This window comes from Geotrypetes seraphini, chromosome 5 (genome assembly GCF_902459505.1).
Source record: "Geotrypetes seraphini chromosome 5, aGeoSer1.1, whole genome shotgun sequence".
NCBI classification, from domain to species: domain Eukaryota; kingdom Metazoa; phylum Chordata; class Amphibia; order Gymnophiona; family Dermophiidae; genus Geotrypetes; species Geotrypetes seraphini.
The window spans coordinates 262722518-262748868 of record NC_047088.1 but is presented as its reverse complement, the minus strand read 5'-3'; the positions used below and the strand labels follow the sequence as shown (position 1 = coordinate 262748868).

Sequence of the window (26351 nt, the reverse complement as noted above, 5' to 3'; positions counted from 1 at the left end):
AAGGCGGGAAGATTACTAGCAAATTATTTAAAAGCAAAAAAAAAAAAGAAAAACAAAAGTAGTGGCGATAAAAGATGAAAAAGGAAATGCTTTTTCACAAAATGGTCCTATTTTAAAACAATTTTTACATTTTTATAAAGATCTGTATTCTTCTGAGCCTTATTTAGATAAAGAGAAGGATGGAATGGAATTTTTAAAATTAATCAAGGGGTTGAAAATTCCTGAGCATATAAAAGAAAGCTTAGAAAAGCCAATATCAATAAAAGAATTGCAAGCAGCATTGAAGTCCCTTAGAGTTGGATCCGCTCCAGGTGGAGATGGTTTTACAGTAGAGTTCTACAAATCATTCCAAATTACCCTATTACCATATTTGTTAAATTTATCTAAAGGTTGTATTATGGGTACCATGGTGGAATCATTAACTATAGTCTTGCCAAAGCCAAATAAAGATCCCACACTGGTTTCAAACTACAGGCCTATTTCTTTAATTAATATTGATGGAAAACTTTTAGCTAAAACTGTGGCTATACGTTTGGCTAAAGCTCTCCCTTTTATTATTGGAATGCACCAAACAGGATTCGTTGCTCAAAGACATTCTTCTAACAACACTAGGCTGACCTTGCATATGTTGAATTTATCAAAAGCTTTAGATGATCCGGCTTTTTCTGTATCCTTGGATGGAGAGAAGGCCTTTGATTGAGTTGAATGGACCTTCATGTATCAAGCGTTGGAATGGTTTGGTATTGGTCCAGGATTTATACAAATGGTTCAAACATTGTATAGCTCCCCTGTTGCTAAACTGTACATTAATAATAATTTTTCAGAAGGTTTTAGATTGCAGAGGGGGGTTAGACAAGGCTGTCCCTTATCTCCTTTGCTTTTTGATATTGTATTGGAACCCTTGTTATTAGCGATTCAGCAAGAGAAGGAGATACAGGGTATTCCTCATAGAGATCGTGAATATAAGGTCTCGGCTTATGCGAATGATATTTTGCTCTATTTGAAAAATCCTGAGACAACCATTCCTTGCTTACTTGAACTGATTGAAAAATTTTAGAAATTTTCAGGTTATAAGATAAATTGGAGTAAGTCAGAAATTCTTCCACTTAATGTCCACTGTACAAAAGGTTTATTTGATTCATTTCCCTCTCTTTGGAAGGAGGATGGAATAAAATATTTAGGCATTTGGATTAAAAACACGCTAGAAGAAACAATGAAAATAAATGAAAAATCTTTATTACAGAATGTAACAGAAATGTATGAGCATTGGAATTCTTTACATCTTTCGTGGTGGGGGAGAGTCCAAACTATTAAAATTATGATTTTGCCTGTGGTTTGTTATCAGATGGGTGTGTTGCCGGTTTATTTTCAAGGGTCCTTTTATAAAAAATTAAATAGCATTCTTATAAAATTTATTTGGCTGGGTAAAACTCCTAGAGTTGCTTTGGTATCTTTACAAAGGCCAATTGCAAAGGGAGGGGTAAATTTTCCCAATTTTTATAAGTATCATCAATCCTATATTTTGCGCCAGGGTATGTATTGGGTCCTCCCAGAGCTCATGGAAAAACTCCCAGATTGGTTGTGGTTAGAATGGCAACTCATGTCTCCAATGGGCCTTTCTCATATACTTAGTATCAAAATGCCTAGATAAAGTAAAGATAATAGAATATTAGCTGATACATGGAAAACATTGCAATATGTAAGTAATTTAACAACTATTCCAATTCACAAATCTACAAATCAATCTATATGGCTGAACTCCAAGATTTAAATTGACGGAGAAAAGCTCGTCTGTAAACATTGGATGATAGCAGGAATACGTTTATTGGATGATGTTATCTCTAATGGTAAACTGCTTGAGTTTTCACAATTGCAACATAAATATGGCATCAATAAATCAGAAAGTTTTAGATGGTTGCTATTGAAGCAGGCCATTCAGGTGGGGTTCCCTGAATGGAAAAACCTTAATGATCAATATAGTATGGAGTTCCTATGCTTTCAGGCGGACTTCCTGGGTCACCAGGCTGCCCAGTGGTATAAATTATTAACTGGACTTATTAAAAAGAAACCAAACACTGGTCTGAGAGACATTTGGAGCATAGAGATCAAACATCAAATTTCTGTGTCTAAATGGACACAGAATTTGGACTTGGAGGATGAGATGTACAGTGTCAGCATCTATGAGACAAACATGTTTTTTTTCTGTTACATAGAGCATTATGGACCCCTGTTCATAAGAACATAACAGAAGAACATAAGCAATGCCTCCGCTGGGTCAGACCTGGGGTCCATCGTGCCCAGCAGTCCGCTCAGGTGGTGGTCCAACAGGTCCAGGACCTGTGCAGTAATCCTCTATCTATACCCTTCTATCCCCTTTTCCAGCATGAAATTGTCCAATCCTTTCTTGAACCCCAGTACCGTACTCTGCCCTATTACACCCTCTGGAAGCGCATTCCAGGTGTCCACCACACGTTGGGTAAAGAAGAACTTCCTAGCATTCGTTTTGAATCTGTCCCCTTTCAATTTTTCTGAATGCCTTCTTGTTCTTTTATTATTTGAAAGTTTGAAGAATCTGTCCCTCTCTACTCTCTCTATGCCCTTCATAATTTTGTAAGTCTCTATCATATCCCCTGTAAGTCTCTTCTTCTCCAGGGAAAAGAGTCCCAGTTTCTCCAATCTTTCTCTATCTATCTATCTATCTATCTATCTCTATTTCTTTCTCTCTCTCTTTATTTCTATCGCTCTCTCTCTATTTCTCTCTGTCTCCCTTTCTCTCTCTCTTTCTGTCCCTCTCTACTCTCTCTATGCCCCTCATGATCTTATACGTCTCTATCATATCCCCTCTAAGTCTCCTCTTCTCCAGGGAAAAAAGACCCAGTTTCTCCAATCTTTCTCTCTCTCTTTCTGTCTCTCTCCCTTTCTATCTCTCTCTGTATTTCTCTCTCTTTCTGTCCCTCTCTACTCTCTCTATGCCCTTTATGATCTTATAAGTCTCTATCATATCCCCTGTAAGTCTCCTCTTCTTCAGGGAAAAGAGTCCCAGTTTCTCCATTCTTTCTCTCTCCCTTTCTCTCCCTCTCTCTATTTCTGTCTCTCTCCCTTTCTCTCTCTCTCTGTATTTCTCTCTCTTTCTGTCCCTCTCTACTCTCTCTATGCCCCTCATGATCTTATAAGTCTCTATCATATCCCCTCTAAGTCTCCTCTTCTCCAGGGAAAAAAGGCCCAGTTTCTCCAATCTCTCAGCTATGAAAGGTTTTCCATCCCTTTAATCAGACGTGTCGCTCTCCTCTGAACCCTCTCGAGTAACACCATATCCTTCATAAGGTACGGCGGCAACCAATATTGGATGCAGTACTTCAGATGAGGATGCACCATCGCCCGATATAATGGCAGGATGACTTCTTTCGTCCTGGTTGTAATACCCTTCTTGATTATACCTAGCATTCTATTCACTCTCTTAGCAGCCGCTGCGCACTGTGCCGTCGGCTTCATTGTCATGTCCACCATTACCCCCAAGTCCCCAAGTGTAATAAATGTTGGCACTGTCATCTCAAAGCAGGGACTTTAGATCATTTGTTATTCTATTGTCCATATGTTATAGCTTTTTGGAAATCAATTTAGGACCAAATTAATTGTTTATTAGATAACCCAGTGGCATTATCATATAATACTGTGCTGTTTGGTATAGCAACGAGAGCAAAAAGTCAGATATCTACAAATAATAACAAATTATTACTTATAATGACTGGGGTTGCCATTCAACAAATTACTTATAATTGGAAGAACCGGAGTAGACTAAATTATAATTTTTGGTGGAATTCTCTGTCATATATATAAAATGGAAAGATTTATTGCAATACAGAAAGGGTGTTTTAAGTAATTTCAAGAGGTGTGGGAGCCATTAACAAAATATTGTACTGATTAGAGGACATTTTTTCCCTTGAATTTACAAGTTCAATTGTGAGGGGGGGGGGAGGGTAATTTATTATTACAAATCGTACAAGGTATTTGATTATATGATAAGAAAGGGTGGGAAGGGTGGGAGATAAGAGCATATCATTTGTACCACTTATGATTATTAAGTGATATATTTATTGTTAATTTGTTTGAATGTATTGTCACACTTATTGTAAGTTTGAAAATGAATAAGGATTTAAAAAAACAAAACAACCCCACGAATTCCAGAGTTTATTTAATAATAATAATAATAATAACAGCTTATATACCGCAATACCATTGGGTGAAGAAATGTTTTCTCTGGTTTGTTTTAAATCTACCAGGGATTGCAGCTGTTCAAAACTGGGAGTTCAGTGTTTGACAGAATGAGTAAAGTTGTGACTGAATTAAAAAAAAAAAAAAAAAGCAGGCATGATTAGGCTATGAGATAGTCTAAACCCTCCTCGAGGGCCACAATCCAGTCGGGTTTTCAGGATTTCCCCAGTGAATATGCATGAGATCTATTAGCATACAATGAAAGCAGTGCATGCAAATAGACCTCATGCATATTCATTGGGGAAATCCTGAAAACCCGACTGGATTGCGGCCCTCGAGGAGGGACTTTGACACCCCTGGTCTTAATCTAAGGTAGCGCCAGGACATGTGGGCAAATGACAGATTTTAGATAGACCAATGGGTAAAATGGATGGGCCTGATGCATTTCATCTCTGTTGATGCTCCCCTTCCCCTTCAAATACCTTAGCTGCTGGGGATCCCCAAGCCCTGCCAGCTGAAGACCATTAGACTTACTGCCTCTGACTCTGAGCAGTTAGTGACAGCTCTCTTAAATGCCACATTAGCCCCCTGCACATGCTCAGTTCTCACCAGTGGACTGAGCACGTGCAGTGTGCCACTGTTGGCAGCTCACAGCACCGCTGAGGTTGGGTGAAGGGAGTTATGTCAGGATTCAGATGCCTTCAGCCGATGGGGCTTGGGGGACCCCTGCCAGCTGTACCACAGGTGCATTGTTGCTGGGTGGGCCTAAGCCAAACAGGGAAAGGCCCACTTGTGGCTGTGCCCTTGAGTAACTCCAGAGGGCACTATAGTGGCAATGGCTATTTTTCACAATGAAAAACCTGACCCTGCACTCTAAAAATACTTTTGACTTGGAATGAAATATTTATTTTCCAAAAGAGCTGCGGAGACATGAAAATCCCTGGGCAACAGATGCTCTTTCTCTAAAACCATATTAAACAGTTACTTTTATTGCACTAGTTTACCATAAAGCAAACCAGACAGGCTCTAAAACTCACACCTCCATCCATCTGAACACGGAAGTTCTTCCTGTCTCCGGTCTAGGGAAGAACATTCTTGCAGAAATGGCCTGAGCCAGGACCCGGTGTATGAATATAGGGTCACGTGCAGGAGCGAAGAACACAAACAGATCTCAACCCTGGCACTAGGGAGTGAGTCTCCAGTTCCCACCAATGCATTTATCCCTGTGCCTCAGTTCTGATTCCAGCTCTGCCAGCAGGGCTGGATGCTCCAGGAATTCACATGAAGCTCTTCATAAGCATTAAAGCTGAGATGCGAGATTGCCTCTCCATTCGCTGGTTCCCTGAAGTGTAAATCATCCACGCCAGTCCCTAAAGTCCCTGCACCCTCCATAGGTCTCTGTGCAGTCACTGGGCTATATGGTTCACAATGCCATTTGCACTAGATCCTTCTGGAATGCCATATGAAAACCGGGTGTCTCTCCCAATGGACAGGAAGGTGGCTCCATGCGCTAGACAGCATGCCCAGAGCTGAAAGACAGACAAACATCACATGGGTCGAAATCTCAGTACAGCCTCTGGTCTTGTCTGTTTTGTTACCTGTTTGGATTTTTCATGCCTTAGGGCAGCTCTGTCCCTTCCTTTCAGGGTAAGACCTAGCTTCAGTCACTCACACACTGAAGGTGTCCGGCAGCTCAGTCCCCGGATGAGATCATATTATGTTGGCTCTGGAGAAGCTCGGATCTTTGTCTAACCCATTTTAGATTTGGTATGACTCTCCCCATAATCTATAAATGCCAGTTAAAAACAGGGCCTGAATTTCTTGGTGTTCATATCTGCAATGGGACCACCACGCTCTCTCTCTGGGTTCCCCAAACTCATTTCGGACTGGCGCTTCATTGGTTTATTATGTCCGTTTTAAGATCCACTTCACTGTTCTTGTAAGGGACAGGAACCTGGGGTTCAAATCCCACTGCCGCGCCTTGTAATCCTGGAAGAATCGACCCCCCCTCCCCACTGTCTCAGATACAAATTTAGATTATAATCCGTCATGAGCTAGTTCTGAAGAGGTGTGAGCTAAATCTTAAATAAAACACATTGGGAAGAATACATGGATTATATAAATATCATCAAATCTCCATTCACCTTCCTAACATCAGAACTGGCTGGTTCTAACATGGTCCCAATTCCTGTTGCATTCAACCCTCACCTGCCTCCCCCCCCCCCCCCCCCCCCTTCCATACCTCACAAGCTAAGACCAAGCTACAATATTTCACACCACAGGGACGCTCTCAGCCAGCGCCGTTACTTACCAGGTAGAAGGTGAGAACGCTATATCCAGCCAGGATGAAGCCAACGGGGATGTAATAAGCAATGCTCCTCAGGGTGGGGATATACACTGCTACGAAGTACAGGTTGATGGCCAGCACCAGAGCAATGATTGCAACAGCGACCACCTTTCCGATGCTAGAGACAGAAATACGGACACAGATTCTTTCAGTATCGCTCAGGCCCCTGAAGAAGTCACATAGTCATTGGGAACTTGTTTACAGGCATTTGTTACAAAGGGTCCAAACAGCTCTGGGAGGCGATAAGGATACATTCCCCTTGGCCAGCAGCTGCAGAAAATCCACCTCACCTTGGAGCAGTAGAGTTGGTGAAGGGGGTGAGACTTGAAGTCGGGTGTCTGCCTTGTCTTTCTCCCTCCCTCTTGAGTTGTCTACCTGCCCGTTTCTCTGCTCTGTGTCCTTTTCTCCTTGCGGAGACAGAAGCCAACAGCTACCCATTTTCCACAGAGGGAGGGAACATCTTCCACTTCTAGGTATAGCCCACCACTTGACGAAGCCCAGTGCTAGAGGCTTGAAACACATCACTATTGAAAACTGTAGGCAGCTTCTTTCTATTGGGTGTCAGGACTGCGTGGGTTAGAAAAGTAGCACTACAATGGAATGAACTGTGCATGGCACGGAGAATGCAGACAGCACAAACTGCTGTTGAAATTAGCCTGTCTTATTTTTAAAGCTTTACATGGATCAATATCTGTCACCCAGTCTTCTTGCCCCATGTTAAGGGTACTGTTAGCCTAAGACAGGGGTAGGCAATTCCGGTCCTTGAGAGCCGGAGCCAGGTCAGGTTTTCAGGATAGTCACAATAAATATGCATGAGATAGATTTGCATCTCAAGGAGGCAGTGCATGCAAATCCATCTCATACATATTCATTGTAGATATCCTGGCTCCGGCTCTCGAGGATTGGAATTGCCTACCCCTGGCCTAAGGGATCATTGTGCTTTAAATTTTCCATCATTTAAAAATGTACATTATAAGAAACTTGAAAAGCCATTTTCTAATCAGGCATCCATAACCTTCCCTGCTCAGACTACGGCCATCCATACGCTCTTCTGAAAAATCTAAAAACCCATCTGTTTCCAAAATATTTATCATAAATTGGCATCGTTATCATAATTCAATAAGTCTATCTGAATATAAATCATTTTAGAGCTGTTTAGGGAGCTGATGGCTAGAGGTACTTTGATTAAATCAGGGGTCTCAAAGTCCCTCCTCGAGGGCCGCAATCCAGTCAGGTTGTCAGGATTTCCCCAATGAATATGCATTGAAAGCAGTACATGCATATAGATCTCATGCATATTCATTGGGGAAATCCTGAAAACACGACTGGATTGCGGCCCTCGAGGAGGGATTTTGAGACCCCTGAAGACCCTTCAATTTGCAACTACTAGAAGATGATGGTTGTGTGCGTGTTTGTGGGGTGTCCCCTGTTTAGGGTTACCATATGGCTCCAGAAAAAGGAGGACGGATTGAGTCTTCTTTCAACTCAGCCTCATAATGGCAGTTACAGCTTAGGCCGATGTTTACAAACCATAGTTCTAAATCTGGCCACTGGGAGGCACTGTTGCGTGAGAGTCAAGACCCCATAGCTTTGAGTGCTGTAGTGATGCCTCCACAATATTCTCAGCCTTAGCTGAGCAAAGGTTCAAAGTCCACCAGCTATTTACAGCTGTAAAAACTAGCACTACAGGTGTAATCCAGCCCAGGGGTTACTTTTATCACCTTACACTCACCCGGTGAAGGAGGCAAAGCTCTGGAAAACTCTAGAGTCACAAATGTCTGCAGTTAGTTCCATACAAAAGGCTCACACCCAACTAATTTCTGGGGTAATGCAATAATAAAAAGGACTTTATTTGAAGCCAAAACCAAATATAGCATCTGAAATCTAACCTTATGGACAGCTCTGCTAATGCACCTCAGTCCTGCCCTGTAACACTCTCTGGTAGTCTCTTACCCCCACCACTATTCTAGGTTCACATTTCTTTCCATGTGATCTAGAGCAGATCAGTCAACCACCTGTGACTACAGGTGTACCTCACATCTGTTCTCAGTAACCCCTGCTATACTGGGACAGACCGAAGGTCCATCAAGCCCAGATTCCTGTTTCCAACAGTGGCCAACCTCACTCTTCTGGTATTTCAGTACCGGGACACCCTCCCCCCTAACACACACACACTCACTATTCTAATAATGTACCTTACTCCTGGTATGTACTCCTGCCACTATTCCATCAATATACCTCATTCCTGCCCTGAAGAACCCCCTGCTATTCTAGTACTCAGATCTTACATACACACTATTCTAATAATGTACCTCACTCCTGCTCCAAAACACCTCCTACAATTCCAGTACCCACCCAGCCCTAAATACAATTTTATTAATGCACCTGTCCCTCAGCAGCCCTGAGGCCTCTCATGTATTTGTCAATACACCTCACTTCTGTTAGCAGCACGTGTGCTATTTTAGTTCTGAGACCCTGTCACCTACATTTTGCCAGTGCACCTCATTCCTGCCCTGGAGTACTTTCTGCAGTTCCAGTACTGTGACCCCCTCATACTGAGTCCTGCCAGTGCACCTCACTCTTGACCTTCTTCCCCCAGTCATCCTCCCCATCCCAGGAAGGGTACCCACATTCCATTGGTGAAATCGTGCATCAGAGGCCGCATGCTGGTGAAAGTCAAAACTGGAAGCAAAGCGAACGGCAACTGGAGAGGGGAAGAGAGAGAGAGCGAGAATCAGGGTGAGTCTGTTGCAGAGAAATCCATTGTGCTTAGACCGCAGCCTCTCCACCCCCAACACCCTGCTCACGCCGCCGGCCATCCCCCCTTCCCTGGCAGCCCTTTGGACACTCACCAGGATGCTCTGGAGCACATTCAGGAAGTCATTCATTCCGGTCAGGTTGCTCACATCCTGGAATGCTGCCACCAGTACCGTTGGGACAATGGCGCATGAGCGGGTGAAGAGAACCCGTGCAAAGCGTGACCATTTCAGATTCAAGAAGCCCTGGAAAATGCACAAATATCCATTAGAAATTCAGCAGAAAGAAGGGAATCTGCCTTTCCAGTAATACTCAAGGTACTGTCTAATGCAAGAGCCAATCAGAGCACAGGATACAATGTGCATTTATCCTATCCTAAAGCAATGAGGGCATGGAGTTCAGTATGATTTATCTTGCCCTAGAGCCAATCTGAACCTAGGAGAGAGTGGTGCATTTATCCTATCCCAGAGCCAATCATTGTAGAGGATGCATGCAGTCAATAGGTGGAAAACTGTATAAAGTAGTAGATTTAAATTAAACTGGAGAAAATATTTCTTCACTCAGCATGCAGTTAAACTCTGGAATTCACTGGTAGAAAATGTGGTGAAAGAAGTTAGCTTAGCAGGGTTTAAAAAAGGTCTAGCTAATTTCCTAAAAGAGAAGTCCATAAGCCGTTCTTAAGATGGAGTTGGGGAAATCCACTGATTATTCCTAGGATAAGCAGCATAAAATCCGTTGTACTCCTTGGAATCTGGGTTGGTCACTGTTGGAAACAGGATACTGGGCTTGATGGACCTTCAGTTTGCCCCAGTAAGGCTATTCCTATGTTCTGCATGTAAAGCATGTTTCCCAAAAAGATGAGTGCTTTTATATAATTGCATGGCAGAATAGGTGCTTAGAAAGTGTGCACATGAAAAGATCATGTCTAGATTGATGTGGAGTGGTGCTGGGACTGAGTTGCAGAGCAGGTGGGAACGTGTATGCTACCGAGGCTGGTTTCCTATTTTACACAGGCGCATAGGTGCCTATGTGTCCTTTCTAAAACAAGCACCTTTTACCAAATTAGCCCCAGTGCGCAATTATCCTATCCTAGAGCAAATCAGAGCATAAGGTACAGTGTGAAGCATTGTTCAATCCTGTAATACAACTAATGATAGCGATTGACAGCACTCAGATGCTTCTTAGACATGGCACCGCAGGCAGCATAACTGGCCACTAGATGTCAGCCAAGCTTCACATACAACATAACATCACAGACTTAGCAAGGTGATAACACTGAGTGGGGGATACACATGTTATTTGTGCAGGGCACCCCAGTAAAAGGGAGAGGAACTGTGCTTGGCATCTGCTCAGAAGAGCACATCAGTAGGCACAGCTCTTCCCCCCTCTTGTCAAGTTCGCTGCAAAAAAACCCAAACAAACTATTCTCTTCTCCCCTGCCCAAGATCAGCTGAGTGGCACTGGAGCCACATTCAGCGGAGTGGCGTACCTAGCATATGTGACACCCGGGGCCCATCATTTTTTGACACCCCCCCCCCCAATCTGTACGAAAAACATGAGTACCTAGGAAAAGGCAGCATCTTACATATTGCAGTGAGCAGTACATCAATTCACCCATTGTAAAACTAAACAAGCCAGACTAGGACAGATCAATCCTACACAGTCAATCCTAACAGAAAACCATGTCTTTCGAACACACAGAACACAGAAAACACCTTCGCCTAGTATGGAATATGTCATCACAAACTAACCCCTCCCTCTTTTGCAAAACTGTAGTGTGGATTTTAGCCACAGTGGTAACAGCTCTTAGAATTCTGGGCATCAGAGCTGCTAACACCACAGCTGGCGCTAAAAAACGCTCCACAGTTTTGTAAAAGGGGGGATAAAATAGAAATACATAGACAAAGGTTAAATTGAACCAGTAAGAAGCTGGACTCTGCATACAGTGCATCACAGAAACAGTAACACATGTCTCCTAAAGCAATAAATAAACAGAAAAAAATTTTCTACCTTTGTCTTCTGTGGTTTCTGCTTTCCTCATCTTCTTGTAACCCTCTTCCTTCCATCCACTGTCTGCCATCTCTCTTCCCCTATATGGCATCTTCTCTCCTTCTATGCCCCTTCCAGAAACTGTATGACTCCCCCTTCCATCTCTCCTTTCACCCCCATTGGTCTGGCATTTCTCTCCTCTCCTTCCCTCTCCGACACCTTTCCTCTGCAATCCCTTTCCCTTTTTTCCCTCATTTTCCTTTTCAATTTGTTTTCTGCATCTGTCTAGATTACATTCTTACTACCCTCTCATCAATGTCCTTTTTTACTGTCTACCTAAAGCTAGCCACCTCTTTTCCTCACCCCTCCAGTGTTTCCCTAACTCAATCCTTTTCTCCCCATCATGTGCCCTCCTTTTATTTATCCCCTCCTTCCATCATGTACCCTCTTTCTCCAAATCTTCCATCTAGTACCTTCTCCTCTCTCTGTCCACTTCCATCCAGCGTGGGCTCCCCTCTTTCTCTCCTCCCATTTCCTTCCTTCATTTGCTCCCTTATCTGTCCCATCTACACTTCCATCCAGCATAGGTTCCCCACTACCACCCAATGTCTGCCCTTTCTCTCGCCATCCACCCCTCTTCAATCAGCATCTGCCCCCTTTCTCTCCCTCCAATATCCTTCCCCCTTATGTCTCTCCCCTTTCTCTGTACATCAAGTCTATCAGCACCACCCTTCCATACCACCCTGCCCCCTTTCTTTCCCTCCACCACTCTTCCATTCCAGCTATCCTGCTCCTTTCTCTCCCTTCATGCAGCAAGGTCCCACGATGAGTGTAGCTGCTGGCTGCCAGTCCACCCCACTCCGAGGTACTTGCTCTGGAAGGGACTCAGCAGCTGCATGCTGGAAGGTCCCGTGATGACTCGTCTGCAGGCTCTGCTCCGGAAGAAGTAAGTTACGTTGGAGGGGGTGGACTCAGCAGACGCAGGGAGTTGTGGCAAAGTCCCCCAATGACTGCGTCTGCCGGGTCCACCCCCTCTGACGTAACTTACTTCTTCCGGAGCAGAGCCGGCAGACGAGTCATCGTGGGACCTTCCTGCACCTCAGCACGGCTGCCGACTCTGCTGCAGAGAAAGTATATCAGAGGTAACGTGACCATTTATTTTTTTCATCAAAAGGGGACATCTATTAATTGACTGTGTATTATTTCTTTCATTTCTTTCTTTCTGCACTCAGGCCCAACAATTGTCCCTTTCTATTCCCTCCCTCCTTCCTTCCCGTGTCCTTAGTGCCCCAGTGCCTCTGTCCTGTGTCCTTAGTGCCCCCAGTGCCTCTGTCCTGTGTCAATAGTGCCCCCAGTGTCTCCGTCCTGTGTCCATAGTGCCCCCAGTGCCCCGTCCCGTGTCCTTAGTGCCCCCAGTGCCCCCGTCCCGTGTCCAAAGTGCCCCCAGTGCTTCCTTCCCGTGTCCAAAGTGCCCCCAATGCCTCCTTCCCGTGTCCATGGTGCCCCCAGTGCCTCCTTCCTGTGTCCATAGTGTCCCCAGCGCCTCCGTCCTGTGTCCATAGAGCCCCCTTCCCATGTCCTTAGTGCCCCCAGTGCCTCCTTATGTCCCCCCACTGCCTTCCAGATTTTGTCCACCCCCCAAAGCCTGACTGCCTGCCTACCTATTTCCCTCTCTCCCTGCTGCACTAAAGCCAGCCAGCTTGCCTGCCTACATCCTTCCCTCCCTGCCGCAGAAAAAAAGCGCCTCTCTCCTTCCTTTCCCCCGGTCCGCGCCACTGCAATCTTACCTCCCCATTGACAAGAAGTCTTCTTTCCGACGTCAGAATTGACGTCGGAAAGAAGACTTCTTGTTGGCGATTAGCAGCAGCAGCGGGGAGGTAATATTGCAGCGGTGCGGACCGGGGGAAAGAAAGGGCAGGAAGACCTGGACCTGGCTGGCTGTGCATCCCCCCAAACCGTGCACCAGGGGCGGACCTCCCCCTTGGTACGCCACTGCAGAAGGTCACCTTGTCTGCATCTTGTCATCTGCTTTTGTTGGTCTTATTCAACATTTTTCTTTTTTTTCTCTCCAAGTACAGTCATATTTTGGCCCAGGAGCTCCTCACAGCTCTCCTGCTGCTTTGGCTCACCTCCATAACAAACTGACCAGCATAGGTCCCCGTCATTGTTGAACTTTGCCCTGCAGCCAGGATTCCCACTGCCCAAATGTATAGAGCCGCTGGACCAAAGAAGCAACCAAGGATGACACCCTGGATAGGAACAAGAAAGGAGGAAGTGAGTATGTTATGTAGAAAGTTCATTGCATGTAGCTATGCTCCGGCAATCGATGAGGCTACCTGGAGTGTGTGAAAGACTCTGAGTCTGAACTCACTGCTAGTGCTTCACCTGGTCCAAAGCTTTCTCCCCCTTCTCTCTTGGTCCAATATTTCTCCCCTTCTCTCTCCAGCCTCTAGTCTGGCATTGATCCCTCTCTTCCCTCCATCCCTCCCCCCCACCAATGGCCCATTAAACATTATCTTATTTGCTGATAATAATAACATGGAGAACAAGCTGATTTCTGCCAGCCCTGGATTTTCCCTCTGCTGTATCTAGAGTTGCCAGATTTCATCTTTAAAAAAAAGAGAACACCTGGCCCCACCCTGGTCCCCAAAATCTGGAGGGCCTCCGCACATGCGCAAATATCAATGTGATGACATCACACACATGTGTGTGCATGTATGACATCAGTGCGTTGACGTCCATACATGCGCAGAGGTCCTACAGACATGGCTCCAAGCAGGGGACTACCAAGACCCGGACAAACTGCCAGGTTTTGGAAATCCCTATGGGCGCCCTGTCCTCTAAAAAGAGAAGGCAACCCTAGCTATATCCAACCTGACACGGCAGAGGGAAGGCCCAGGGCTGGCTGAAAGCAGCTTGCTGTGTATGTTACTGCTAGTGGCAAACAAGGTTATGTTTACAGGGTGAGGGGGAAAGGATGGGGAAGGGAGAGAGGAGAGGTTCGGTTGGTGTATCAGGAGGTCCACATTCAAGTCTTTGATCTGAATCTCAGAGGGTTAAAGACACACCACAAAGATTATATTTAGGGCTTAGAGCTGTGTTGGGGTGGGGGTGGGGGGGGGAGGCTGTTATGGTGCGGGGGAAGTATGAGGACCCCAAGAGCTTTGCTCTAATTTTTACTAGGGAGGTAAAGTTGGAATCCCTTAAGCAATATCCCAAATTCCAGGGATGAGACATACACAGGTTCGCCCCGATTCCACCCCACCACGCTCTCCACACACCACATCAACTGTTAAAAGATCTCACAGGAGATTTTCATGCCAGGCACTCCTAAAAGGGGGGGGGGAGGGGGTTACCCTAAACAGTTCTGGACTCTACTAGGTTCAGCCCTTCCAGTGATATGACGATATGAGTCGGTGGGAGGCATCACTAGAAATCAAGGTTTCCCAGCAGAAAGTTGGCCTTTCCCCACTCAGTCTTTAGCCCAGAACTGAATTCTGATGGCTGATACTAGGCCTGTTTCTTTATCTTCTGACTTTGGGAGGGGGAGGGGGGGTCCCGGGTTGGTTCCTAGTTCAGCGAATAAATACCCCTTTGTAGATGTCCACGGTCAGTGGGTCGTCATCATTGGGAAAGACACCATCGTGGGGGCTGCTGCTGTTACTGCACACCTCATACTGAAACACAAACAGACAGACCTGTTTACCAGGGGGCTCCCCAGCTCCCTCCTCCCTGATTTACGGTCTCTCTCAAATGCTGCCACCAGCCGCAGGGTCACACATCTCCACAGGATCCTTCAGTCCTTCCAGAAGTGTCTGGGCTGAAAAGGTCAGCTCTCCTGCAGACTTAACAAGACTCCTGTGGGCACACATGGCGTCTCTGATGGTTCACAGCATGACTGGGGGGTTTAGTGGGGCTCCCACAGCATGGTCTAGACCAGTGGTCTCAAACTCGTGGCCCGCCAAGTACTATTTTGAGGCTCTCGGTATGTTTATCATAATCACAAAAGTAAACTAAAACAGTTTCTTGATCACGTCTCTTCTATATATATAAAATCGGAGGTATGTATGTGTGTGTGTATGTGCCGCGATCACGCAAAAACGGCTTGACCGATTTGAACGAAACTTGGTATGCAGATCCCTCACTACCTGGGATGATATGTTCTGGGGGTCTCGCGGCCCACCTGCACACGTGGGCGGAGCTACAAACAGAAAATCAGATTTCACCCATTCATGTCAATGGAAAAAATGTAAAAAGCTGCCAACGCAAAAACGGCTTGCCCGATTTGAACGAAACTTGGTATGCAGATCCCTCACTACCTGGGGTGATATGTTCTGGGGGTCTCGCGGCCCACCTGCACACGTGGGCGGAGCTACAAACATAAAATCATATTTCACCCATTCATGTCAATGGAAAAAATGTAAAAAGCTGTGGGATCTCCAGTTATTTTACTTAGCAACCTTGACCCACCAAAACTTTGCAATGGCACAAGGCTTTGTGTAAAGAGGTTACTGGCCAATGTAATTGAAGCAACTATCTTAACCGGAAAGGGACAAAGTGAATCCGTATTTATCCCGCGGATACCACTTATTCCAACAGATCTTCCTTTTCAGTTTAAGAGATTGCAAATTCCAGTGAGACTTGCATTCTCTATCACAATCAACAAATCACAAGGACAGACTATTACATACTGTGGAGTGGATTTAAGATCCCCCTGTTTTTCCCATGGACAACTCTATGTTGCTTGCTCAAGGGTGGGTTCACCCAAGAATGTATATGTTCTTGCTCCTGGAGGTGAAACTAAAAATGTTGTTTATAATCAAGTTTTGTGTTAGTAATATTTCACATTATTATTTGAATATTGTACTTTATATAAAGCTGTAAAAAAATAATTTATTTCACCACTATAAAGTATCTTTTTTTGAATCCATTTACAGTGTTATTGCTATAATTAAATACCCGTGCAACGCCGGGGCATCAGCTAGTTAGCTATAAATGACAATATTATTATTAAGACTTAGCTAAAAGGAGAGATTTATAAACTATAAAGAGCTTTACCTCCTGCAAAATTGTCATTTCTTTAATAAGACATGAGCTATTTTTTCTGAAGCCCTCCAAGTACCTACAAATCCAAAATGTGGCCCTGCAAAGGCTTTGAGTTGGAGACCACTGGTCTAGAGGCACTCCTGTGGTCCAGTGTGTCCTGGGGGTATAATGAGACTCCTAACGGGGGTGGGGGGGGGTGGGGGGATTCATTAACTGGACACCACAGTTTAGGCATCTGAGCATCAAGATACCATTAAATAATCACAAGGACAAGAGCATCGACGTGTCCACATTTAGAGGCACCCACTAATGCCAGATCTATGGTTGCCATAAGTGGGCATGCCTAAATGTGGCACTTACACACAACACAGTATTTTATAACTTATGTGCGTAAATATGAATGTTTCCTTGCTACGAATTGAGTTTCTGCCAGGTACTTGTGTCACTATTGGAAACAGGATATTAGACTAGATGGATCTTTGGTCTGACCCAGTAGAACTAATCTTATGTTCTTAAGCTATTGAGATAGACGTGGGGGAAGCCACTGCTTGCCCTGGGCTTATTAGCATGGAATCTTGTTACTATTTGGGGTTCTGGAATCTTGCTTCTCTTCAAGATTACATTACATTACAGATTTCTATTCCGCCATTACCTTTCGGTTCAAAGCGGATTACAAAAAGAGTTATGGAAGAAGGGTTACAACGTTAAATCAGAGAAGGTTTCCAAGAGAGGGAAAGGTAGGATCTGGGGTTAGGGAGGGGATGGTAAGAGGGGGGTTAAGCTTTATCATGGTATTAAGCTTTATTAAGGGATTTCTTGAAGAGTATAGTTTTTATTTCCTTTCTGAACATCTTGTAGTCTGGGGTTGTTGTCAATAGGTTGGAGACTTGGTTGTCTATCTTCGCTGCCTGAGTGGCCAGTAGCCCGTTGTATAGTTTTTTCCGTTTTACTTCTTTGATTGGTGGATAAGTGAATGGGGTGTGTGTTTTTCTATGCCTGGTAGAGGTGGTTTGGATGAGGCGGTCGTTTAGGTAGGTTGGGCTGTCTCCATTTATAGTTTTAAATAGTATACAGTAGAATTTAAATTGTATTCTTTCCTGGATTGGAAGCCAATGAGAATTGATGAATGCCTCAGTAATGTGATCATGTTTTTTCAATGAATAGACGAGTCTCAGAGCTGTATTCTGAATTGTCTGTAGTTGTTTAATCATAATTGCAGGGCAGGGGAGGTAGAGGATGTTGCAATAGTCTAGGATACTTAGGATTAGAGATTGTACTAGGAGCTGAAATTGTGTTTTTTCGAAGAATTTTCGGGCTTGTCTAAGGTTTCTCATAACTGCGAAAGATTTCTGTATTGTTTTGTTAATTTGGTTGCATGGTGCAGCCTTTGTCAATAGTCATACCTAGAAGTTTTAGGGTGGTTTGCAAAGGGTTGTTGATAGAGTTGATTTCTAAGTTGGTTATGGTTGGGATTTTGTTATTTTCTAGGAGGATGAATTTAGTTTTGTCTGGGTTGAGTTTCAGTTTGTGGTCTTCCATCCAAGTCGTAACTGTAGCTAGAGTTCTGTGTAGTGTGTCTGAAATTAAGAGCATTGGTTGGTCGAAAGGAATGAGGATGGTGATGTCATCAGCATAGCTATAAGAGGATAGGCCTTGTTTGTTCAGGTAAACGCCAAGAGAGGCCGTATATAGGTTGAAGAGAGTAGGGGACAGTGGGGACCCTTGTGGAACGCCGCAGGGGTTGGACCAAGGTTTGGATTTTTCTTTGTCTGATTTTACTTTGTATGTTCTGGATTTTAAGAAACCTTCAAACCATGAGTATACTTTATCTGAGATGCCTATTGAGTCCAAGATTTGCAATAGGATGTTATGGTCTACCAGGTCAAATGCCGCCGTCAGGTCCAACTGTATGAGCAGCATTTTTTTTTCCAATGCTGAGGTGTTGTCTTGCTGTGTCGATAAGGGAGCCTAGTAGTGTCTCTGTGCTGAAGTTAATTCTGAAGCCGGATTGCGTGGGAAGGAGTAAGTTATGGTCCTCGAGATAGTTGGTAAGGAATTTGGCTACTAATCTAATCTAAACCTTAAGTTTATATACCGCATCATCTCCATGAGAATGGAGCTCGACACGGTTTACAAGAACTTAAAATAGTGGGTAGAGAAGAAGAAAAAGGATTACATGAACTTATGTGTAGAAGGGGGGAGAGAAAGGGGGGAAGGATAGAGCTACAATTTGCTGAAAAGCCAGGTTTTCAGTTGTTTGTGGAATAACTGAAGGGAGCTCAGGTTCCGCAGCGGGGTGGTGAGGTTGTTCCAAAGACCTGTGATTTTGAAGAGAAGGGATTTTCCCTGTTTGCCTGAATAGTGGATGCCGCGTGGAGAGGGGAAGGCTAGTTTAAGCCTTTGGGCAGTTCTGGAGGAGTCGGGACTGGAGGAGTTGAAAGACAGTGGGATAAGAGGAGGCAGGATTCCGTGAATGATCTTGAAAGCCAGGCAGGAACATTTGAAATGGATTCTGGAGATTATTGGGAGCCAATAAAGTTTGGCAAGGAGTGGGGAGGCATGGTCAGACTTGCGTTTTGAGAAGATCAGTTTGGCTGCAGTATTCTGGATTAGCTGGAGTCTTAGAATACTTTTTTTTGATAGATTTAAGTAGATGGCATTGCAGTAATCTAGTTTGGAGAGGATGATGGATTGGACAAGGATGGCAAAGTGTTGTTGGCTGAAGTAGGATCTAGTTTTCCTCAGCATGTGAAGGCTGAAAAAGCATGATTTTGCCAAGGAGTTGAGGTGGTCATTGAGGGAGAGAGAGGAATCGATAGTGATACCAAGGATCTTGCATGAGAACTCGAGCTGTAGTGTATCGCCTGTGGGTAGTGTGAAAAGTGTGGGCAGGTGTTCGAATTTTGGGCCGAGCCAGAGTAGTTTTGTTTTAGATTTGTTTAGTTTCATCTGTACCGAGAGGGACCAGGCACGGAGTCTCATTATGCAAGCTGTAATGTTTTCGTGGAGGTTGGTGAGGTTCTGGTCAGTCTCAAGGAGGACAAGGATGTCATCTGCATAAGTGTAGATTGTTTCCAGGGGGGATAGTTGATATATAATAATAATAATAATAATAATAATATTTTATTTTGTATACCGCCATACCCAGGGAGTTCAAGGCGGTTCACAACAGGTAGATGAATTACATACAGTGCGATTCGAAAAAAGAAGAACATAACAAGGCAATCGTGGGGACGAACTCGTTTACATAAACGATTTAGGAGGGGGAAGGGCTAAATACGAGATACATACAGTGTGCTGCAGTAGGATACAATACGGGATACATACAGAGTGCTGCAGTAGGATACAATAGAGTTTAAGAGAGGAAATTAGATAAGAGCATATTAGATGGAAACAGGGGGGGGCAACCAACTTGGAGGGGGGGTGGGAAAGTAAGGGGGGGAGAGGGGAGAGGAGGGTTTAGATGGGGGAAGGGGGGGCTAAGGGATAGGTCTGTTGCAAAGGAGGGGGTTTCATCAGTTTTCTAAGGTGGAGAGGGGGTAACGTTACGGCGGAAGAGGGGAGCGTTAGAGATTTGGTCCGTTAAAAAGTAGAGTTTTGAGCTTTTTTCTGAAGGGGAGGTATGAATAGCTGTCAAGTATGATTTGGGCGAGCCATGAGTTTAGTTTGGCCGCTTGGAGAGAGAAGGTTCGTTCGAGGAATCTTTTAAGGTGACACGATTTCAGTGAGGGAAAGGCGAATAGAGTTGTTCTGCGGGGGCTCTTCTTATTATAGTTCAGGTTGAAGTGGGGGTAAAGATAGGCTGGTGACATACCAGAAACGGTTTTGTAGCAGATGCAAGAGAACTTAAATAGGACTCTGGATTCGAATGGCAGCCAGTGCAGCTTGTGGTAGAAAGGGGATATGTGATCCCATTTCTTCAGGCCAAAGATAAGGCGGATGGCGGTATTTTGGACCAGTCTCAGCTTTCTGGTGATTTTCTTGAAGGCGCCTAGATAAATGATGTTACAGTAGTCCAGGACACTAAGAATGGAAGATTGGACCAGCAGACGAAAGGAGGCGTCATCAAAGTATTTTTTAATGGTGCGGAGTTTCCAGAGCACCGAGATGCTTTTCTTAAATACTAGGTCGGTGTGTTTCTCCAGTGTGAGATGCTTGTCTAAAGTGACACCTAGTATTTTTAGTGATTGCTCAATAGAATAGTCAAGACCATTGATGTGTATCGTGGTTTCCTTAATTTTGTCATTTGGGGATGCTAAGAAGAGTTTGGTTTTTTCTGGGTTTAGCTTTAGTCTAAACGCTGACATCCAAAGTTCGATCTGATTTAGGGTGAAAGATAGCGAATTTAGAAACTCTGAGGTAAAGTAAGAGAGCGGAATGATTATTGTGATGTCGTCTGCGTAGATGAAAAATTTGAGCTTTAAGCTTTGTAGGAGATTTCCTAGGGAGACAAGGTAGATGTTAAATAGGGTGGGGGATAGGGGGGAGCCTTGTGGGACTCCACAGGGGTTGTCCCAGCTGTAGGAGGTAGTATCGTCTTTGAACACCTTGTAGGTTCTTGTTGAAAGAAATCCATGGAACCAATTGAGAACGTGACCTGAGATTCCAATAGAAGTCAGACAGTCTAGTAGAGTGGCGTGGTCAACCAAGTCAAATGCGCTACTTAGATCGAGTTGCAGTATTAGAGCACAAGAGCCTTGGCTGAATAGTTGATGAAGGTAATCGAGCAGGGAAGCTAAAATTGTTTCAGTACTGTGGCCTGACCGAAAGCCGGATTGGTTGTCGTGCAAGATGTTGTGTTTTTCTAAGTATGTGGTGAGTTCGGTGTTTACTATCCCTTCTGCTATTTTGGTAGCCAGGGGGATGTTGGCGATAGGTCTAAAGTTGGAGGCCGTGTTGGAAGGCTCTTTAGTATTTTTCTTAATTGGTGTAATCAAAATGTGCCCTTGTTCTACTGGGAACTTCCCCGAGGATAGTAGGGAGTTGATCCAAGTCAGCATTTTGGCCTTAAAATTGACTGGGGCCGATTTCATGATATTAGGGGGGCAGGTGTCCAGTCTACAGTAGGAGTTGGCATACTTATTGTAGTGTTTACTAAAAGTTTGCCAGTCTATGGGTAAGAATGTGTTCCAGAACAGGTCGGCTCTGGATTCGCCTGAGTCTGGTAGAATGGGGTAACACCAGTGGGGCTTGGTTGGGTTGGTAAGAGAGGATCTTAGTTGTAGTATTTTGGAGTTGAAGAAATCCGCCAGGCTGTTTGCTGTTAGAGTGGTCTCTTCGGGTGAGTTGATAAAAGTTTCTATATTGTATAGATCATTTACCAGCTTAAATAGGTTGCTGCTGTTAGTTGAGATGTCGCCGATTTTGAGGGCGTAGAAGTTTTTGCGTTTTTCTTTGGTTCGATTTTTGTAGGTTTTTACTTTTAATCTCCAGGCGGTTCTGTGCTCTTGCATTCCTGATTTTAGCCAGAGTCTTTCCGATTTTCTTAGGTCTCTCTTTAGCGTTAGCAGTTCTGTGTCGAACCAGCCCTCTAGGTTTTTAAGTCTTTTTCTGCGGGTTTTGATGGGGGCCATTTTATTTAGGATATTGGTGCTATCAGTAATCCAGGAGTTCATGAATTGGTCGGTTTGTTTGTTTTGTTCTGATATGATCTCATAGTGAGACCAGAATTCTACGGGATTTATGCTACCTCTGCTGGTATGGAATTTTTTATTTCTTGTTATTGGGAAGTTATTTGTTGGGCTCGTAGTTTTTAGTTGGCAGTCAAGTTCAAAATCGCAGAGACTGTGATCCGACCATAGTGAGTCGGTCCAGTGTTCTTGTTTCCAGATAATTTTGGGGTAGGATAGCTCTCGAGAGGAGAAAGAAACAAAATCTAATTGATGGCCTTTTTGATGGGTTTTAACTGGGAGGGGTTTGAGGTGCCCTAATGAGGAGATGAGTGACCAGAGTTCTGTGGTTTCAGGTAGGTCTGTTTTTTCAAGGTGGATATTAATATCTCCACATAGTAGGTTGTAAGGGCTAGATAGAGAGTTAGTTAGTAAGAATTCGAAGAAGTCGTCCTTGGCAAGGTTCCATTTTTTTGGTGGAACATAAAACAGAGTTGTTGTTAACGTAGCCGTTAGGGATTTGGATGATAGTGAGACTGAAAGAATTTCGAGGTTGGGAGTGGATTTTGAGTTTAGAGTAGAGCAGTGTAGGTTGTCTTTAAAAATTATGGCTAGGCCTCCCCCTCTGCCCCAGGTCCTAGCTAGCGATAAAATTTTGAAGCCTGGGGGAAGGCAGTCTTGGATAATAATATCGTTGTCGGATAATAGCCATGTTTCTGTAAATAGGACGAAGTCAGGGTTGGATTCTTTCAGCCAGTCCTTAATTAGTATGGACTTGTTCCTCATGGATCTTATATTTAAGTAATAGCCATGTAGGTTTTGGTAGTTGGTCGGATCGATTGGACAAATGTGGGAGTAAGTCAGTTTTTTTAGAGATCGTTGTTTTTTTATGTATGGCTTGGACGGTCTGCGTAGTGGTGGCAGAATTGGTATTGGGAAGGGGCCTGCTTCAGAGTAGTCATATAATGTGCGGTGAGAGAGAGTGGGGGTTTTAGATTTTACCGGACGGAATGAGGGGTTAAGGACAGGGATAGGGGTTGGGGTAAGTGAGTTGATTAGGCAAATTCTGAACCAGATCAGGTAGAGTAGGAGAAATGGTAAACTGATGGGGCAGGCCATGATACAGATCTGTCTGTGGGGAGAATGTGGTAAAAAGGTAGAGGTTGTGATTGGGAAGAGAGAACACCGTCCAGCCAACGAAGGGATTGGGATGGCTGGAGAGTAGGCCAGTCGAGGGAGGATTGATGGTTAGAGGTAAAAATAGAGGAGACAAACAGAACAGACAAGAGGAGGTTACTTATCGTCTAGAGGTTCTGTCTGTGAGGACCTTCCAATATGGTGGGAAGGCCTCTCTGTGTTATATAGGAAAGTCTTGGGTCGTCACTGCGGGTGGCTGGCTTGTGGTATTGAGGCTATTGGTCTGTAGTTGGATGAGAGGTCTATTGGTCTTTTTGGGTCTTTTAAGATTGGGGTGATGATGATTTTGCTGAGGTCATTCGGGAAAATGCCATCTGTGAGCATGGTTTGTATCCAGTGTAGGAGTAAGGTACGGAACTTAGTGCTCGCTGATGACAGGAGATATGGCGGGCAGTGGTTGAGTTCACATGATGCGTGGCTGTACTTATTGTAGAGTTTTTGAATTCGGTCCAATGTATCTTAGGGAATTGGGACCAAGATCTGTCTGCAGCACAAGATTCATTTTCTGTGGGGAGTATTGTGACTTCGAGTAGGTGGGTTGGGTTACTAATGAGAGTAGCTCTGGTGTTTGTAATTTTATTCTTGAAGTGTTCAGCTAGGAGGGAGGCTGAAGGGGAGGAGTTATTGTTAGTGGTTAAATAGGGTATGGTGTTAGTTAGATCTTTTAATATTTGGAATAGTTTTTTGGTGTCTTGGGTTTCCATGCCTATTAGGTTGGTGTAATGTTTTTTTCTCTTTTCTTTTAATAGAAGTTTGTATTGTTTGTTAATTTTTTTCCAGGCGGTTTTCGTGTGATCTTGGTTGGTTTTTCTCCATTTTCTTTCCAGACGTCTCCATTGTCTCTTGAGTAGGAGTAATTCTTCGTCGAACCATTGGTCTGATCGTCTGCATGTTCTGGTTTTGGTTCGAAGTGGGGCTTGTTCATCAAGGATGTTGTTACTCAAATAGCTCCAGTGTGAAATGAAGTCTTTGGGGTTATCTTCTTGGATTGTTTCGTCTACTTTGGACCAGAAAATAGTGGGCTCGATGCGTTTGCGTGATGTATAGGTTACTATTTTGGATAATGGTTTGGATTTGTTTTTGGTCCAGATGATGTTGCAGGTGTAAGTGTAGTGGTCTGACCAGAGGGATGGGGACCAGGTTCCATTAGACGTTTGAATTTCTGAAGTAGATGTTTGATGGGTCATGAAGGCTGCAATGTCCGTTGGTGTCCTTTCTTATGAGTAGTTTGTGGGTTTAAAATTTGAAAGGATAGGGCATTGAGGAAAGAAAGTAGATTGTCTACTGGCTTGGATGAATGGTCTTCAAGATGAAGGTTTAGGTCTCCTAGGATAAGATTGTGTGCTGCTGTAAGTAAGTTTTGGTATATGAAGTTTTCAAATTCGGATCTAACCATGGCCCAGTTTCCCAGTGTTATATAACAGAGCATGCAGTTTAGTGAGTTTTTTCAGTGCGGTGGAAGAGATTTGACATGCTAAAAGGTCCATGTAAGGGGTGGAAGTTTTTTCCAATATGTTTAAGGTTAGGGAGTCTTTGAGTAAGATCGCTAATCCACCTCCTCTTTTTTTCTCTCTGCAGGTCACTGTAATTTTGTATCCTTGAGGGCAGACTTCTGTAATTCTTGGGTCTGTGTCCGATGTTAGCCAGGTTTCTATGAGGAAGAGGCAGTCTAGGTTTTCGTTTTTTATCCAGGTTTTTATAAGTTCTGTTTTTGGATTCTGGAATGAGATTCTGGAATGTTGCTACTCTTTGGGGATTTTGCATGGAATGCTGCTACTATTTGGGGTTCCGGAATCTTGCTACTCTTCAAGACTGTGGAATGTTGCTACTCTTTGGGGATTCTGCATGGAATGCTGCTACTATTTGGTATTCCGGAATCTTGCTACTCTTTGAGATTCTGGAACGTTGCTACTCTTTGGGGATTCCACATGGAATGCTGCTACTCTTTGGGGTTCCGGAATCTTGTTATTCTTTGAGATTCTGGAATGTTGCTTGTATTTGGGTTTTTGCCAGGCACTTATGACCTGGACTGGCTTCTGTCAAAACACAATACTGGGCTAGATGGACCATTGGTCTGATCCAGTCTGGCTAGTCTTATTTTCTTATGTTAAATTATAGAATAGCGCTGAGGGTTCTGCTAGCATAAAATGTGTAAGTGTGCATTCACGTGCATAACTGCTCATATTCTATACAATTTAATCGTGCAAATGGTGCTTAACTTTTCGAGCTCTGGTATAGAACGAGGGAGAAGGTCTGTCTGTTTTACAGAGAATGTTGAGATCAGAATTAAATATAAATCGAGTACAGGATAGGACGAATCGATCCAAATGAATCCAAATTATACTTTACTCCTCAAGTTATTATTTTATTTAAAAATTTATAGCCTACTTAAACCTGAGCGGTTCACAAAATACAGACACAATCTTCAAAAAGTTCAATATAACAGCAGATCATATACATTCATCTAACAAAACTCCAAAATGGATAAACAGTCGTTCAAGAAAGAGCCTCTAGAAATCACGTTCTCTATAACACCCTCTTGAATTTCTGAATATCGTCAAATTGTTCCAGAAAAGTACTGAGATGATCGAAATCCTTATTTTCGCACAGTGCACACTTACCAGCTCTTCACTGGCTAACCGTGACCTTAAAGATCCGGGCGGCTGACACAGTGTCAGTACCTGAGTCAGATACCAGGGGATCCCGTGGTGAATCATTTTGAAAATCAGCAAGAGAACTTTGTAAACAAGACGACATTTTGCTGGTAACCAGCGAAGCTGTTTCAGCAATAGCGTTGCATGATCAAATCTGCTTCCTCCGCAAATTAACTGTGTTTTAGAGAAATATAGAAACCTGCTGGCAGATAAAGGCCAAATGGCCCATCCACAGCATCCACTATCTCCTCCTCTCCCTATTGGCTAAGGCTCTTAACATTTGCATCTCCTCTTCCTATAGGCTAAGGCTCTTTACACCTGCATTGTGAGGTCATAGAGCTTTATGGTTATAGGAACATAGAAACATGATGGCAGATAAAGGCCAAATGGCCCATCCACAGCATCCACTATCTCCTCCTCTCCCTATTGGCTAAGGCTCTTAACATTTGCATCTCCTCTTCCTATAGGCTAAGGCTCTTTACACCTGCATTGTGAGGTCACAGAACTTTATGGTTATAGAAACATGATGGCAGATAAAGG

The 26351-nt window shown here is 44.0% G+C and overlaps 1 protein-coding gene across 6 annotated transcripts in view; it reads right to left on the bottom strand.

The window, feature by feature from the left end:
* Nucleotides 1–4502: 4502 nt before the first annotated feature.
* SLC11A1 (solute carrier family 11 member 1) overlaps nucleotides 4503–26351 on the bottom strand; it is a 69245-nt gene continuing 47396 nt past the window's right edge. For all 6 annotated transcript variants that reach the window (XM_033946977.1, XM_033946974.1, XM_033946978.1 and 3 more), the window contains 6 exons: nucleotides 14896–14982; nucleotides 13435–13554; nucleotides 9412–9561; nucleotides 9190–9263; nucleotides 6524–6677; nucleotides 4503–5741 (listed from right to left, as the gene is read on the bottom strand). In XM_033946977.1, coding sequence (XP_033802868.1) covers nucleotides 5619–5741; nucleotides 6524–6677; nucleotides 9190–9263; nucleotides 9412–9561; nucleotides 13435–13554; nucleotides 14896–14982 — 708 coding nt within the window. In that variant the 3' untranslated portion in view covers nucleotides 4503–5618. The remainder of the gene's footprint in view (nucleotides 5742–6523; nucleotides 6678–9189; nucleotides 9264–9411; nucleotides 9562–13434; nucleotides 13555–14895; nucleotides 14983–26351) is intronic.